Below are 15510 nucleotides of genomic sequence, written 5' to 3'. Positions count from 1 at the left end.
ACTGTCCTCTCCCATTACCAACCCCCTTCCCTCCCTTCAAACACACTGTCCCCTAAAAGAACGTGATGGAAACAGTAATTGACAGAAAGGTATCTTTTATTAGCAACTACACAGTTAGGGGATGAAACTGGGACGGGGGCTTGGGTGAGGCGGGAAGGAAAGGACTTATCCAATTTTTGGGAATGAAAGCCTTCTGGTACTTAAGCAGTCTGCAGGGGTGGAGTGACAGTTTTCATGGCCCCTGCCGCCCCTCCTTCTTGGGACTTTGGGTGAGGGGGGTATGGGAGTTTAAGGCGGGGGAGGGCGGTTAGAGATAGACTGCAGCGGGGCTCTGTCCTCCTGCCTCCGGTCCTGCAGAGCATCCACAAGGCGCCGGAGCATGTCCGTTTGCTCCCTCATTAGTCCAAGCAGCATTTGAGTCGCCTGCTGGTCTTCCTGCCGCCACCTCTCCTCCCGTTCGCTGTGTGCTCGCTGGTATTGCGACATGTTCTCCCTCCACTGGGTCTGCTGAGCCGCCTCGGCTCGGGAGCAGCCCATAAGTTCTGAGAACATGTCGTCCCGTGTCCTTTTCTTTCTCCGTTAGATTCTTTGTCTAATCTGCGCCAGCCTCTGGGAGGGGGATGCCAGGGTAGGTAGGGAGACAGTCGCAGCTGTGGGATGGGAAAAAGGGAGTGAATTCCTCACAAAGATAATTTTTTGTGAACAATGAACATAGTCTTTCTCTGTGAACAAGACCATGCAGAGCACCTATCACATACGCACTCAGGACAAGGTCGAATTTTCGGCCTTCACATTCAGTGCCTGGGGTTTTAGAGTACAGATCATACAAGCGGGGCAGGACAGCGGAATTCGGATAGTAGGCGGACATGGTAAGCCGTAGACTTTTGGTTGCTTAAAACTTAAATTATAGCAGTGCCCTCCTTTCATGTTCAAAGCAATGCTCCTATCGTTGGCCAGTTCCTGCTGCCAGCAATCCGGCAAGAATGAACTCTGCCCCTGTCCCACCCCCTCGTGGCTGTCCCCGGGAAAGATCCCTGTATGCTGCTCCTCTCCCGCCTCCACCGCGTGGCTGTAAACCGCCGGTGACAGTTCTGTAAAGGAACAGGCAAGCTGTCCCAATAGTAACATTCCCCTAATTCTAAGCAGGTCACCATGAGCGACATCACTCTGCTGAGGATTTCTGAGACTGAGAAAGAACACATGCTGTGTGAAAGCCAGCAAAAACCAGGGCCGTATGCCGCCATGCTCTGGAAGGCAATGATCCCAGAGTACTTGATGATAGCCTGGCGAGGAAAAGTTTCCTACCACGGAGGACACAATAAGGCCGCTCTCCCCAGGAACCTCATACAAAGGCTTTCCAATTACCTCCAGGAGAGCTTCGTGGAGATGTCCCATGAGGATTTCAGCTCTATCCCCAGACATATAGACCTTCTTTTCCAGTAGCTGCACTGGCAAGGACTAAAAAGTAGAGCGCCTAGGGCAAACTAATCATGATAAACTGGACATTGTTAGATTCTTTTGCAGTAGCTGCACTGCCAGGGACTAAAACGTTAAGCGCCTAGGGCAAACAAATCATGAAAAACCCATTGTTAATATTCCTGTTCTGTTCAAAATAAATGTTTACATGTTTAAAACACTTACCGACTGATCCTTCCCCTGATTCAGGGTCCGGGTTAACACCTGGGGACGGTTGGTAGGGGATCTCTGTGAGGGTGATGAAGAGATCCTGGCTGTCTGGGAAATCAGCGTTGTAAGCACTGTCGACTGCCTCGTCCTCCTCATCACCTTCCTCATTTTCCCCGTCCACTAACATCTCTGAAGAAGCAGCCGTCGACAATATCCCATCCTCAGAGTCCATGGTCAATGGTGGGGTAGTGGTGGCGGCTGCACCTAGAATGGAATGCAGTGCCTCGTAGAAACGGCATGTCTGGGCCTGGGATCCGGAGTGTCTGTTTGACTCTGTGCGTTGCATCCTGGCTGTATCCTCTCTCTGTCATGGCTTTTGAGATCTTCTCATAGATCTTTGTATTCCGTCTTTTCGATCGCAGCTCCGAAAGCATGGACTCATTGCCCCACACAGCGATCAGATCCAAGATTTCCCGATCAGTCCATGCTGGGGCCTCTTTCTATTCTGAGATCGCATGGTCACCTCTGCTGGAGAACTCTGCATCGTTGCCAGTGCTGCTGAGCTCACCACGATGTCCAAACAGGAAATGAGATTCAAACTGCCCAGACAGGAAAAGGAATTAAAATTTTCCCGGGGCTTTTCCTGTGTGGCTCATCAGAGCATCCGAGCTCGGACTGCTGTCCAGAGTGTCAACAGAGTGGTGCACTGGGATAGCTCCCGGAGCTATTAGCATCGATTTCCATCCACACCTACCCTAATTCGTCATGGCCATGTCGAATTTAGTGCTACTCCCATCATTGGGGAGGAGTACAGAAATCGAATTTAAGAGACCTCTATGTCGAACTAAATAGCTTCGTTGTGTGGACGGGTGCAGGGTTAATTCGATTTAACGCTGCTAAATTCGACATAACCTCCTAGTGTAGACTAGGCCTTAGTCACTGCATGTGTTATCTTGATGTCAATGGGAGGCCAGTAGATGAATTTCTCGATTTTCATTTTATAGAAGACACATCGGCTGCATTTCTGACAACCCACATCTTAGAAAAGTTAATGCTTGTAAATTGAACCCCAAAGAGATGGCTGTTCATGCATATGATAGAGCTGCAAACTTTTCTGGAAGACATTGTGGAGTACAAGCTTTGCTCACAGAAAAGTCTAACTCTAAACTCTCCTTTAAACACTGCAGAGGCCATCTACTCCAACTAGCACTAGTACGAGAGTCAGAATCTTCAAAAGGCATTACAAAGCTATAAATGTAATGTCTTCATTATACTCATTTTTTTTTTCAGCAAGAGTCCAAAAGGACTCAACGTCTTGTAAAATATAGAAGATACACTGGAACTGAATTTCATATTAGTCCAACCTATGTAAACCTGCTAGCTTTCTCATGAGCGAACCTTGGCTGTTTTCTTAAAATTACTGCATTAACAGAGTTGTGCAAAATTATAACAAGAAATGAAGAAGGATGTAGTGCTTCATAGTAGGCTTGTGTAGCCAACTTTAATTTGTGTGATGATTTAAAAACATGAGTTAATTCTAATAAAATGATTGTGAAACATTTTCCGGTTTTTACTATGGTGCCATACAGCCCACCTTCGCCCTAACGGTCTCATCCCTCATTGGTCCTGACCCCCCATCTGTATTTTTAAACACCCCCCTAATTTTAATTCTTGGGAAAACACTGGGCAGGGGGACCTCCCCAGCACCCCACTGCATTGGTGGCAGGGAGATTCCCGCAACTCCCCGCCACTGGGGAGGGTGACAGGGGGACACTGCAGTTTCCCTCTGCTGCTAGTGGTAGGGGGACCCTGGAGCTCTGAGCCCCCATCGGTGGTGCGGGGGCCCAGAGCTCCCAGCTACCCCAGAGCTGCCCAGTCCCTTCCCATTTTACCATGGATATTTTTAGTAAAAGTCAGGGACAGGTGATGGGCTTCAGTGAGTTTATCTTTATTGCCTGTGACCTGTCTGTGACTTTTACTAAAAATATCCATGACAAAATCTTATCCTTAATAATAAGAGAGCCAGAGGCTGCATGATTGTCTATAAACAAATCTTCTCTTGAGGACACCTACCAATGAGCACTCTTCACCTCCTTCCTCCTGCAAGTGCAGCTAAGTACACAATGCTTGCTGAAATGATTATGCTTAAAAAGCTCAGACTTGTGTATTTTAAAGATTCAGGGCCAGATCCTCAGTGGGGGTAAATGAGCATCTCTCTATTGAAGTCAGTGGAGCTATGCCAAATTTTGGCAGGGGAGGATCTGAATCTCAAATTGCTGTTTTATTTTGTTCACACTGGGCCATTTTAGAGCATTACAACTGATTCAAGTGGTTCAAAATTGTTTGCAAATATTGAATTTGCATGATTCAAGGACTTCTTTTAAAAAAGAAGAAAATAAGCTTGTTTCTTATCCCTACCTGCTGCAAGCAGAATGGCATCTTAAGAGTACAGCAGCGTCTGTACGCTAGCTCCCTCGTTTGTTTTGCCACTCTGTTGGGTACAAGACCTTTTCCTTTGATGCAGCAAAAGGTGGAAATAAGCCTGATGACTAACACTGCACATCTCCAAAGTTAACTCTCATCTCCTGTAGTGCTGCTTCCATTACCATCCCAGCAGTATCTTTCCTTCCTCTGCTGTATGCAGGTAGCGGGTGATTTGTCAACATTTCTTATGCTAATCATTTTTTTTTTTTTGCTCTCAGATGAAAGATGACAGTGTGAGATCTTCCACTGGGAAGTCAATATTTAAAAAAAAAATCTGGAGAAAAATAGTTTGGCTAGTTTTTTAATTAATGAGAGGAATTTGGTTTGGAACAAATATTCTTTGTGCTTCATTTCCCCTCAAAACAGATTTAAAAACAAATATTTTTAAAATAAAAGGTTCCTATTCTAGTCTAATGCTATTAAGCTTTTTTCCCCTACTAAAAGACAGAAATCTAGCAGCAAAAACATTCTCTGCTATCCAGTGAATTGTTTAATCATATAGATACTTACTATGTGTAACCCTTCTGCCAGGCCAAGTTGATAGCAGCAAGGGCCGGGTTCAGTACATAGGGGTCCCTTCCCAACAGCGTGACACAGAACCAGCTCGAGCCCCCACCCAGTGACCTGGGAAAATCTTACACAAACCCCTAGGCGCCTCGAAGAGGCAATATTCCCCTCTCGCAAGCACAGAGCCTCGGTGCAGCAGAAAATGTTTAATAACATGAGGTAAACGACATAGCATTAAATTGGGAAAACACCACAACTAGAGTTCATAGACCGAACCATGAGCGAAGACCCACCCCAGCAAATTGGGCCGTGTCCTCTCCCGTTGGTTCTTGAAACCAGCGACCCAAGAATCACCAAAGTCCCAAAAGTCCACCAATCCCAAAGTCTCTTGGGTCCAGCAACCCAAGAATCACAAAAGTCCCAAAAGTCCGACAACCCCCCAAAGTCTCTGTCCCTGATCAGTGCAGCCCCAGAGTTCAAAGGAGCGGGGGTGAGCAGGGTGTTAAGGGGCACCTTACGTGATCCGAGGCCAACCGGCTGCTTCTCCGTGGGGTTCCACCACAGCCTTCACCACAAACTGCTCCACTCCACCCACAGTCCCACTCCTGCCGTCCCACGAACTGCTCTGGCAGCTGCTCCGCTCACCGACCTGTGAGCCGCTCCGCTCCCTGACCTGTGAGCCGTGCCGCTCCGCTCCGCTCACCGACCTGTGAGCCGCGCCGCTCCGCTCACCGACCTGTGAGCCGCTCCGCTCCACTCCGCTCCAGCCATCCCTTGGGCCGCTCCCACAAGGCTGGGCTCTGCCCTGCCAGCTGCTCCTCCAGCCGCTCCGCTCCGCTCGCCCCCCGCTAAGCTAACTTAGCAATATAGCTTCAAGCTCCCCCACTAGTTAACACAGCCTCAGTGATCTCAGCTCTCAAATAGCTTTAGCTCTTTTGTGATTTCAGCTCTTAGTGATTTCAGCTCTTAGTGATTTCAGCTAGTAGTGGGGAGCCCCAGTGCTGGTGCACTATTGGCCCAAAGTGAACTCAGCTCAGCAGTCTGTAACTAGACTCCTAAGGGAATCAAAGTTAGCTCTGACATTCAACAGTGGAGAGAGGAGGAGGTGCAATTGGTGTTTCAGGCCCACAAAAGGGACCCACACCACCAGGTACCAATACCTGCCCCCAACCTCTCTCAATTCACTGGGTTTTGTAACCCATGCCCCTTGACAAGCAAATGCTACTTAGGTAATGGTGAATGACTCACTCAGTCCTTCTGTCATACAACAGTTCCACTGGCCTTGATTCACAGAATCAGGGTAACAAAACTTTATTCTTCCTGCCCCACTAACGGAGAAACTGGGGATCCCACACCAGCCAAAGTAACCACTTTGAGTTGCTGTTGTTTCATGCCAGGCGAGTGGGTGTGCCTATGCAAACAAGATCAGCCCCTGGAGTTCTTTTCCACATCGCCATAATTCACCACCAGATGTCAGGGTAGAGCTCATCCTGACTCTGCTTACATCCTTCCCCCAGCCGAAAATTTGTCGTCCCGACAAATCACACTCCCTATTATAACAACTCACTGGTTCCCTCCAAAGGGCCTCAGATAGCCCACTTTAGCTTCCACAAGCCTGTGTGCTAAACATATTGGTTCCTCACTAGTTACCCCAGGTGCATCATAAGTCAACCGTTTAATGGTCTTATTACCCTGTCTCGTCTATTGAGAATCTCTGTTGCCGTGGTGGGCGGGACAGCCTCTTGAACGATGGATGGAGAGGTTTCCTTTGAGGGTCCCTCGGCTACTGGCATAGGCCCCTGCATTTCTAGTTCTAACAGTGGAGGGTCCAAGGTGCCCAGGACATCCTCCACCTGTATGTCTCCACTGTCCAATAACCTGGGTGTGTCATCACATGGGGGTCCCACCAGTGGCTCAGGGATGTCAGGAATGGGCCTAAATACTTCTGCCATGGGGTTTAGGGCGGAAGAAGAGGAGCTCTCTTTTGATTCAGCCGATCGAGACTGAAATCTTGTCTCCATCCCAGGATACACCATGGTTGTGTCTTCCTCCTCAGACTCACTCTCGGATGTGCTGCATGGGGGTAGGTTAGCTGCAGGGGGCTGGCTGTCCACGTTGGAGGGCGGCTTTGGTCCAGCACCTTCGTTCTGCCCAGTTGCCCTGTTGTGGCCCATCTCATACGGGGTGCCTACCAATTCCCTGTCTTTGTCTGCCCTGGACCCTCTTCAGGTTTGATCTTGTAGACCGGCAGGTCTCCTAGCTTTTCCATCACCAAGTAAGGTATTGCCTTCCATCTGTCGGCTATCTTGTGTTTGCCAGCAGTACCCAAATTTCGCAGCAGAACTCTGTCCCCCGGCTGGAGTTCTTGCAGACGTACCCTAGCATCATATCGATGTTTGTTGCGGTCTGCGTTCTTCCGAGCCGCAGATGTAGCTAAGTGATAAGCATCCCGCAGCTTTTCTCTCAGTCGGGATACATATTGCTGATGAGTTTCATAGCTATCTCCATCCTCTGATACACCAAAGCACAGGTCTATGGGTAATCTTGGTTCTCGTCCAAACATTAAGAGATATGGGGTGACTCCTGTAGCATCATTCTTTGTGGCATTGTAGGCGTGCACCAGATATGCAACATGTTGGCTCCAGGTTGCTTTCTGCTCTGGTTGCAAAGTCCCCAACATATCTAATAGGGTTTGGTTGAACCTCTCTGGCTGAGGATCACCTTGCGGGTGATAAGGCGTTGTTCTAGACTTCTTAATTCCCGCTATCCTCAGCACCTCCTTCAGAAGATGACTCTCAAAGTCCCGCCCCTGATCCGAGTGTATCCGGGCTGGAAATCCATAAACTGAGAAATATTTCTCCCACAGTACTCGAGCAACAGTGGTGGCCCTCTGATCACGCGTGGGATATGCCTGCGCATATCGCGTATAATGGTCAGTCACTACTAGAATGTTCCCAATATTCCTCTTGTCTACTTCTAAAGACAAGAAATCGATGCATACCAGTTCCAAAGGTTTGGTGCTGGTGATGTTCTTGAGATATGCAGCCCTCGTGGGCAGAGTTTTCCTTTGAACACATCGAGCGCAAGTCTCACATTTCCTACGAACATCTTCAGCCATCCGGGGCCAATAGAATCTACTACGAAGAAGTTCCAGGGTCCTCTCCATCCCTAAATGTCCAAAGTCATCATGCAGGGCCCTCATGGCCAGGGCTCTGTACTCTTTTGGCAGCACTAGTTGTGCTCGTTGCTTTTGTAAAGGGTCGGTGGTCATTCGATGTAACACTCCCTGGATCAGTTTTAGTTTGGTCCATTCTCTCAATAGTAGTTTACCCTCCGGGTTAGGAGGGACAACCACAGCTGGGCTTCGCCCCTCCCTTTTGGCAAGTAGTGTATCACGAATGTCAACATCTTGCAGCTGGGCTTCTTGCCAGTCATCCGCATTGAGCACGGGCAAGGGAGATTGGTCCAATGCAATATAGTTCACAGAAGCAGAAGGCACGCAGTCAGGGGGCAGGCCCAAAGCTTCAGCAACACATCCATGAAGACTCTCATGGGCCTCTGGCTCTCGGCGACTCACACTGCAAATAGCCCTCACTCCATCCATGGGTATCATAGCCACTTCAGGTGCCTGCGGACGATGGGACAATGCATCTGCATCTACATTGCTTCTCCCTGATCGGTATTGAATGCTGAACTCATAGCTAGCCAAGGCGGCCACCCATCTCTGCCCTGTAGCATCCAACTTAGCACTTGTTAACACATAAGTCAATGGGTTGTTGTCTGTCCACACCTGGAACTGAGCACCATACAAGTAGTCTCGAAATTTCTCAGTGATGGCCCATTTCAAGGCCAAGAACTCCAGCTTGTGGATGGGATAGCGAGTTTCACTGTCAGACAGTCCTCGGCTGGCAAAGGCTACGGGTTTATGTTTGCCTTCCACTTCCTGGTACAGGACTGCTCCCAGACTCTCCAAACTGGCATCAGTATGTAGGATAAACGGTTTGCTTGGGTCAGCAAAGACTAGGACGGGGGCATGAGTTAGGTGACTAATGATTTCCTGAAAAGCCCTCTCACATCTCTCATCCCACCTTGGCCCAAACAGTTCGAAGGGGCCATAATGTCTCTGCACAGGAGGCTTTGGAGGCCTCCTCTTATTCTTGGTCCTAGATTTGTTCTTGTTGGACTGGTATCCCCTGGTAAGATCATTCAGGGGTTTTACAATTGTGGCGTAGTTCTTCACAAATCTGCGGTAGTAACCACTAAATCCAAGAAAGGTCTTGAGTTCTCTGTAGTTACTTGGATGTGGCCAGGTAGTGAGTGCTTCTATTTTGTCAGGATCAGTACTCACACCCTCCTGGGACACAATGTGACCCACATACTTCACTGAGGTTCGGCAGAACTGGCATTTGTCAATTGAAAGCTTCAAACCATACGCCTCCAACCTATCAAGCACTTTAAGAAGTCTTTCTTCATGCTCCTCCAAGGTTCTTCCAAACACAATCAGGTCATCCAAGTAAACTAACACTTGTAGTAAGTTCATGTCTCCCACGACTTTCTCCATGAGACGTTGAAACGTGGCAGGTGCCCCAGAAATCCCTTGGGGCATGCGTTCGAACTGGTAGAACCCTAACGGGCAGATGAAGGCTGTCTTCTCCTTATCTTCTTCTCCCAGAGGGATCTGGTAGTATCCACTCTGAAGATCCAACACAGAGAACCACTGGCTACCCAGCAAACAGTCCAAGGCATCTTGTACTCGAGGCATGGTGTATTGGTCAACTGTAGTGCGCCTGTTTAGAGTGCGGTAGTCAATACACATCCGGATTTTCCCACTCTTCTTACGAACCACCACAATGGGAGAGGCGTAGGGGCTTCGGGACTCTGTAATGATACCATTCGCAATCAGCTCTTGAAGATGATGGCGTACGTCTTCCATCTCAGAGAGAGCAATCCTCCTAGATCTCTCCCTGAAGGGTCGGGGATCTTGTAGCCTGATGTGGTGTTCCACTCCTTTGGCACATCCCACGTCCCACTCATGCAGTGAGAATACCTTGGATCTCTCGCAAAGCTTCTTCCGCAGGCGATCCTTCCACTCCTCAGACAATGGGGAGTCCCCAAAGTCAAACTTTGCGGGATCCATCACTGGAACTTCAGCTTCACACTGGGGTCTCACGATGGTTTCAGGCTCAAAGATGTCTGCAATCTTCTGCCCTGGTTTTACAAACACGTCACGGCGTGTTTCATTAGCAATCAGTATAGCCACCTCTTCCTGGGCTTCAGCAGGTAGGGTTATGACTCCACTGAGAACCAGCACTCCTTCTGGGAGCCCTCCCTCGGTCGGCTGCTCTACCATTGCTAATGTTCCCTTACTGTCTTTTAGGCAGGTACTCATGACAATCACTTCCTTTTCTGTCATTGCAGGAACCACTAAGGGGACCAGGCCCGCATACCTCAATGCTCCCACTGGCAAATCAGGCATCACTTTTCTTGTGTCCTCAATTTTTCTGTAGGCTGCGGCACAGTGTGTGTGTATCACCAAGGTGTTCAGATATTGGTCCCCTGCTCGCTGTCTGCAGTAATCTGCGAGTACCTTAAAGAGGCTGGAGTTGGTCCCTATTAGCACGGACACATCAGAGGCTCCTTTAGGGTCAGGGCATATTAAAGCAGCAGTGTCCACCTCCTGTCTTACCCCAGCAATCTCTTCTGGGAATTCCAGGTGTACTATGACATACCCCTGATAGGGGTATTCATCCATGCTGAGGCCACACAGGCCAAACCCAGTCAGGGGCCGTATAGGCAGATGCCTAAGCATCTGCTGGTAGAAAGACTGGAATATGATAGTCACTTGGGATCCTGTGTCAAGCACTGCTCTACATTCTGTCCCTTCAACCTTTATAGTTACCTCCGCTCGGGGTCCGATCAATCCTGGTGGGATTCGGGCTGCATGGTTCTTTCCAGGGGAGCCTCCACACCCTGTAGGCCTAGGCGGCTCCCTTCCCAGGCCCTGGGGCCGTTTCCCGACTTTCCCCAGGTGGTCCTCAGCTTTTGATATACTAGCGTGGGATTCTCTGCATTCTGACACCTTGCAGCAATGTGTCCACCCTGGCCACACCGGTAGCAGAAGAAGGATTGTCTTTTCCCTTGTTGTCTCGTTGGGGCAGAGGTTCTAAATGTAGTCCTCTGAACCGTGGTAATGGAGGGTTCCTTGTACCTTGAAGTATTTGCTGAATCGATGGTATTCTCTAATTCAGCCACTTTCTGTGTCAGGACCTGCACTTGTTGGGTAAGTTCCTCTTGAGGATTCACCATCAGTGCCTTGGGCGTTCGGGTGGATGTTGTGCCAGTCGCCGGGTGTGACTGCACCTCCCAAACCTCGCCAGCTGCCTGCCTCTCTTCTTCCTCTCGGACCTCTTTTATCAGCTGAGAGTAACTCGGTGGATTGTCTTGCTGTTCTCTTAATCGGAGGTGGAGAAGGATTGGGTTCTGATATTGAATTCCTCTCACAATCTGAGCCAATCTAGTCCGGTCCATTTGCCCAACTGCCACTGCTCCCCTCATGATGGCTCTCTGCAATAGTTTCTCCAACCTCTGGATATAGGCAGAAACCTTCTCTCCCTTTTGTTGCCTGGCATTGAGGAACTTGCAATAGACATCATCTGAGCCCTCGGTTCTCCCGAAGGCATGATCAAGGGCCTCTAGGCAGTCCTTCACCTTGACCCCAGAATTACTGAGTTTCAGGGTGCGAATCACATCTAGGGCTGGCCCCCTGAGGCACTCTACTAGTCGCCTTCTCTTTTCAGCATCAGGCACCGCCCACTCCTGCAGCATTTCAGTGGTGTGTTCCAGCCAGGGTTCAAATGCTTCCTCCCCAGGTATTGGGGTGGGACCCCCAGAAAACAACCTCAGTTTACGATAGGGGCTTGACTCAGGGTGGGGTGGCATAACCTTCTCTAATGCTTGCCCCAAAGCCTTCACCCACTCATCAGGTGAAGGAGCACTCTCCCGGTGTGGGACTCCTGGGTCAAGGCCCAACAGACCTGGCATATCAGCCAAAGTCTTTCCCTCTTTCCCCAAAAAGGCCGACATTTTCTTTAAAAACTCTACATCAGAGGCAGGGACTGGTGAGGGCTGGCTCCCAGTGGTTATTACCATCCACTCACCATCTTCCACTGCTATCGTGCCTGGAACCTGTAGGGGTTCCACAGCCGATGGCAGCTCGCACAGTACAGCAAAAGCCCCCTCCTCCCTCACAAACATGCTCCCACGCATTTTGCACTTACTCAGGTACTCAGTGGATACCCTTAAGATAGGTTCTATTGCACCCTCATCAAACGCCTCCGGCACCCCCATTACCAAAAGACAGTTCCTAGGGTTAATATTCATCCCCTTGCACCAGTCCTCTAGCAAGTGTAGGGCCATTATACAAACTGTAAAATTTTTTACAAATATATCAGATCAAAACAACAACAAGAAGATTTTTAGGTTTTCCCAAGTTAATGAATCACCCAAGATGTGCTTGCGAGGGGCACTGACCCAGAGATCCCGGACGAGCCCCCAAAAATGTAACCCTTCTGCCAGGCCAAGTTGATAGCAGCAAGGGCCGGGTTCAGTACATAGGGGTCCCTTCCCAACAGCGTGACACAGAACCAGCTCGAGCCCCCACCCAGTGACCTGGGAAAATCTTACACAAACCCCTAGGCGCCTCGAAGAGGCAATATTTCCCCTCTCGCAAGCACAGAGCCTCGGTGCAGCAGAAAATGTTTAATAACATGAGGTAAACGACATAGCATTAAATTGGGAAAACACCACAACTAGAGTTCATAGACCGAACCATGAGCGAAGACCCACCCCAGCAAATTGGGCCGTGTCCTCTCCCGTTGGTTCTTGAAACCAGCGACCCAAGAATCACCAAAGTCCCAAAAGTCCACCAATCCCAAAGTCTCTTGGGTCCAGCAACCCAAGAATCACAAAAGTCCCAAAAGTCCGACAACCCCCCAAAGTCTCTGTCCCTGATCAGTGCAGCCCCAGAGTTCAAAGGGGGGGGTGAGCAGGGTGTTAAGGGGCACCTTACGTGATCTGAGGCCAACCGGCTGCTTCTCCGTGGGGTTCCACCGCAGCCTTCACCACAAACTGCTCCACTCCACCCGCAGTCCCACTCCTGCCGTCCCACGAACTGCTCTGGCAGCTGCTCCGCTCCCTGACCTGTGAGCCGCACCGCTCCGCTCCGCTCACTGACCTGTGAGCCGCGCCGCTCCGCTCCGCTCACTGACCTGTGAGCCGCGCCGCTCCGCTCACTGACCTGTGAGCCGCGCCGCTCCGCTCCACTCCGCTCCAGCCATCCCTTGGGCCGCTCCCACAAGGCTCTGCTCTGCCAGCTGCTCCTCCAGCTGTTCCGCTCGCCCCCCGCTAAGCTAAGTTAGCTTAGTGATCTCAGCTCTTAAATAGCTTTAGCTCTTTTGTGATTTCAGCTCTTAGTGATTTCAGCTAGTAGTGGGGAGCCCCAGTGCTGGTGCACTATTGGCCCAAAGTGAACTCAGCTCAGCAGTCTGTAACTAGACTCCTAAGGGAATCAAAGTTAGCTCTGACATTCAACAGTGGAGAGAGGAGGAGGTGCAATTGGTGTTTCAGGCCCACAAAAGGGACCCACACCACCAGGTACCAATACCTGCCCCCAACCTCTCTCAATTCACTGGGTTTTGTAACCCATGCCCCTTGACAAGCAAATGCTACTTAGGTAATGGTGAATGACTCACTCAGTCCTTCTGTCATACAACAGTTCCACTGGCCTTGATTCACAGAATCAGGGTAACAAAACTTTATTCTTCCTGCCCCACTAATGGAGAAACTGGGGATCCCACACCAGCCAAAGTAACCACTTTGAGTTGCTGTTGTTTCATGCCAGGCGAGTGGGTGTGCCTATGCAAACAAGATCAGCCCCTGGAGTTCTTTTCCACATCGCCATAATTCACCACCAGATGTCAGGGTAGAGCTCATCCTGACTCTGCTTACATCTGTATAACAATTACATGTTGGCCTTAAAAATCTCCTTCAGACTTATCAGGTCACCCTTTAAAAAAAAATGTAAGATGTCATCCTTTACAAAAAATATTCAAGATGAAGCAACATTTTCCCGCTGTACAGTAATGAGTATTTATAAAATAGTTTTGTGTTACTGCATTCCTCATATTCCCCTTTTTTCATTACCTGTTCTTTTCCATCAGACAGGCAAGAAAGTAGTTAACTATTGCTGCTGCTAATGATGTCACACTCAGGTAGGAAAATAATCCTGTTTCCTGTCTTTCACCCAACGCATGTTGCAAGTTAATAAACATACATCCTGATAGGGACATTGGGACTCATGACCTTTAAAATAAAATGTGAAGGGATTGACCCTGCGCCATTCAAGTCAATTGTAGTTTTTCAACTGGCTTGAATGGGAGCAGGACCAAACTCTATATAGTGCATGTTTGTTTGTTTTTTTCACCTTGTTGTACCTCCATAAACACAAGGGCATTGACAAGAAAACTAGATGAGCCTGGAGTCATTGTGTGGCTCCAATCCTTCAAAAACTCAGTATGTCCATTACTTTACTTCCATGAGTAGTCCTATTGAAGTCTAGTCCTTCACTGGGCTAAATTAGTCCATTTGAAAGTTAAGCTCTTCATTTTAAAGTTGTAGTCAATAAGCCTGTAGGCTGTACTATAGCTGTACTGAAAGCATTTCATAATTGTAATAAGTACAATGATTTATTAAATATAGCTGCATAGAATTCTGCCACTCCATCTTCTGGTTAAAGAGTCAGTCATAATTGAAATATAATTATTTAATTCATTGGAATTCCTGCCTGAGTATAAGATACAGAATTAGGTTGAATTAAGTTGGATGTGTAAGAGACAATTCCTTTGTTAGCTGCAGGAAAGATTTAGCTTCCTTGTTGATTTCAACTGGTTTTCATTCATTTGCCATTTTTCAGTATCATCATCTTGTTTTCCCTGTGACACATACTTAAAGATAGAGAGAACCTATCTTTGATTTGATTTATAGACAGCTTTTTCTCTGATTTCTTCTGTCCATTATTGTTAATGTGTGTCACCAATCCTCCAGATGTCTCATATTATTGTGATGATAAATGGATATTTAACTTTGGTTGCATTTATTTGGTTGGAAGTTTGGAGCCACTACCTGTAATAATGCCATTGGATTCCAGTGGGGAAAAAATGGCTCCTCTTTCAGATGGTCTGTCAGTGAGCTCTAAGCAAAGCTGAGGAGCAGGCCTAGGAATGGTCTCTGAATTCATACAAAGTTGCCCTTTCAATCTTGCAGCAAAAAAATTCAAACCACCTGTCATGAGGTGGTTTAGCTTTAGCTTTTCAGCTGCCTGTGATTTTGGGTCTCATGTGAGGCTTAAAAACAATGTATCTGTATTCACTGTTAGTTGCAAATCCTAGAGAAAGAAATTTGCTTGTAGGTCACATGAGTGGAGCGGATGTTTAATTCCCAGGCTTTTTTTTTTTTTTTTTAAATGCCATGGCAGTAGATTACACGGCTCCATCTGTTTACACACTTTCAACCTATTTAAACTTGCTTTGTGTCATTTACGTCCAGGGGAAGATTCTGAATGTGTTCTCCTTTCAGCGAAGCTATTTCTGAACTGTCAAGGTTACTGTCATCTGTAGCAGCCTCTGATGCTATCTTGGGCACTTGTATACCAAGCCCTTTATGGCAGATTGTATTTTATGGTGATGCCCTCACTTTTGTGACCTGTCTTAAGAAACAAGCAGTATAAATAAGAATAATAATGACTTGTACTTAAATAGCAACCTTACTGCAAAGAACTTAGAGCTGTTCTTACAGGATTTAATTAAAGAACTCACATCACTCCTGTGAAAGAGATAG

General features: G+C 48.2%; 1 protein-coding gene across 1 annotated transcript; it reads right to left on the bottom strand.

Moving 5' to 3' along the window:
• Positions 1-10533: 10533 nt before the first annotated feature.
• On the bottom strand, positions 10534-11964 carry LOC128834264 (paraneoplastic antigen Ma1 homolog). Its single transcript, XM_054022876.1, has one exon. The coding sequence runs from the start codon at positions 11962-11964 to the stop codon at positions 10534-10536; it is 1431 nt and encodes a 476-aa protein (XP_053878851.1).
• Positions 11965-15510: the final 3546 nt, after the last annotated feature.

The sequence above is a fragment of the Malaclemys terrapin genome, chromosome 3 (genome assembly GCF_027887155.1).
Source record: "Malaclemys terrapin pileata isolate rMalTer1 chromosome 3, rMalTer1.hap1, whole genome shotgun sequence".
Classification (NCBI taxonomy): Eukaryota; Metazoa; Chordata; order Testudines; family Emydidae; genus Malaclemys; species Malaclemys terrapin.
The sequence above is the reverse complement of the archived record's forward strand: the minus strand, read 5'-3'. Positions and strand labels throughout refer to the sequence as shown.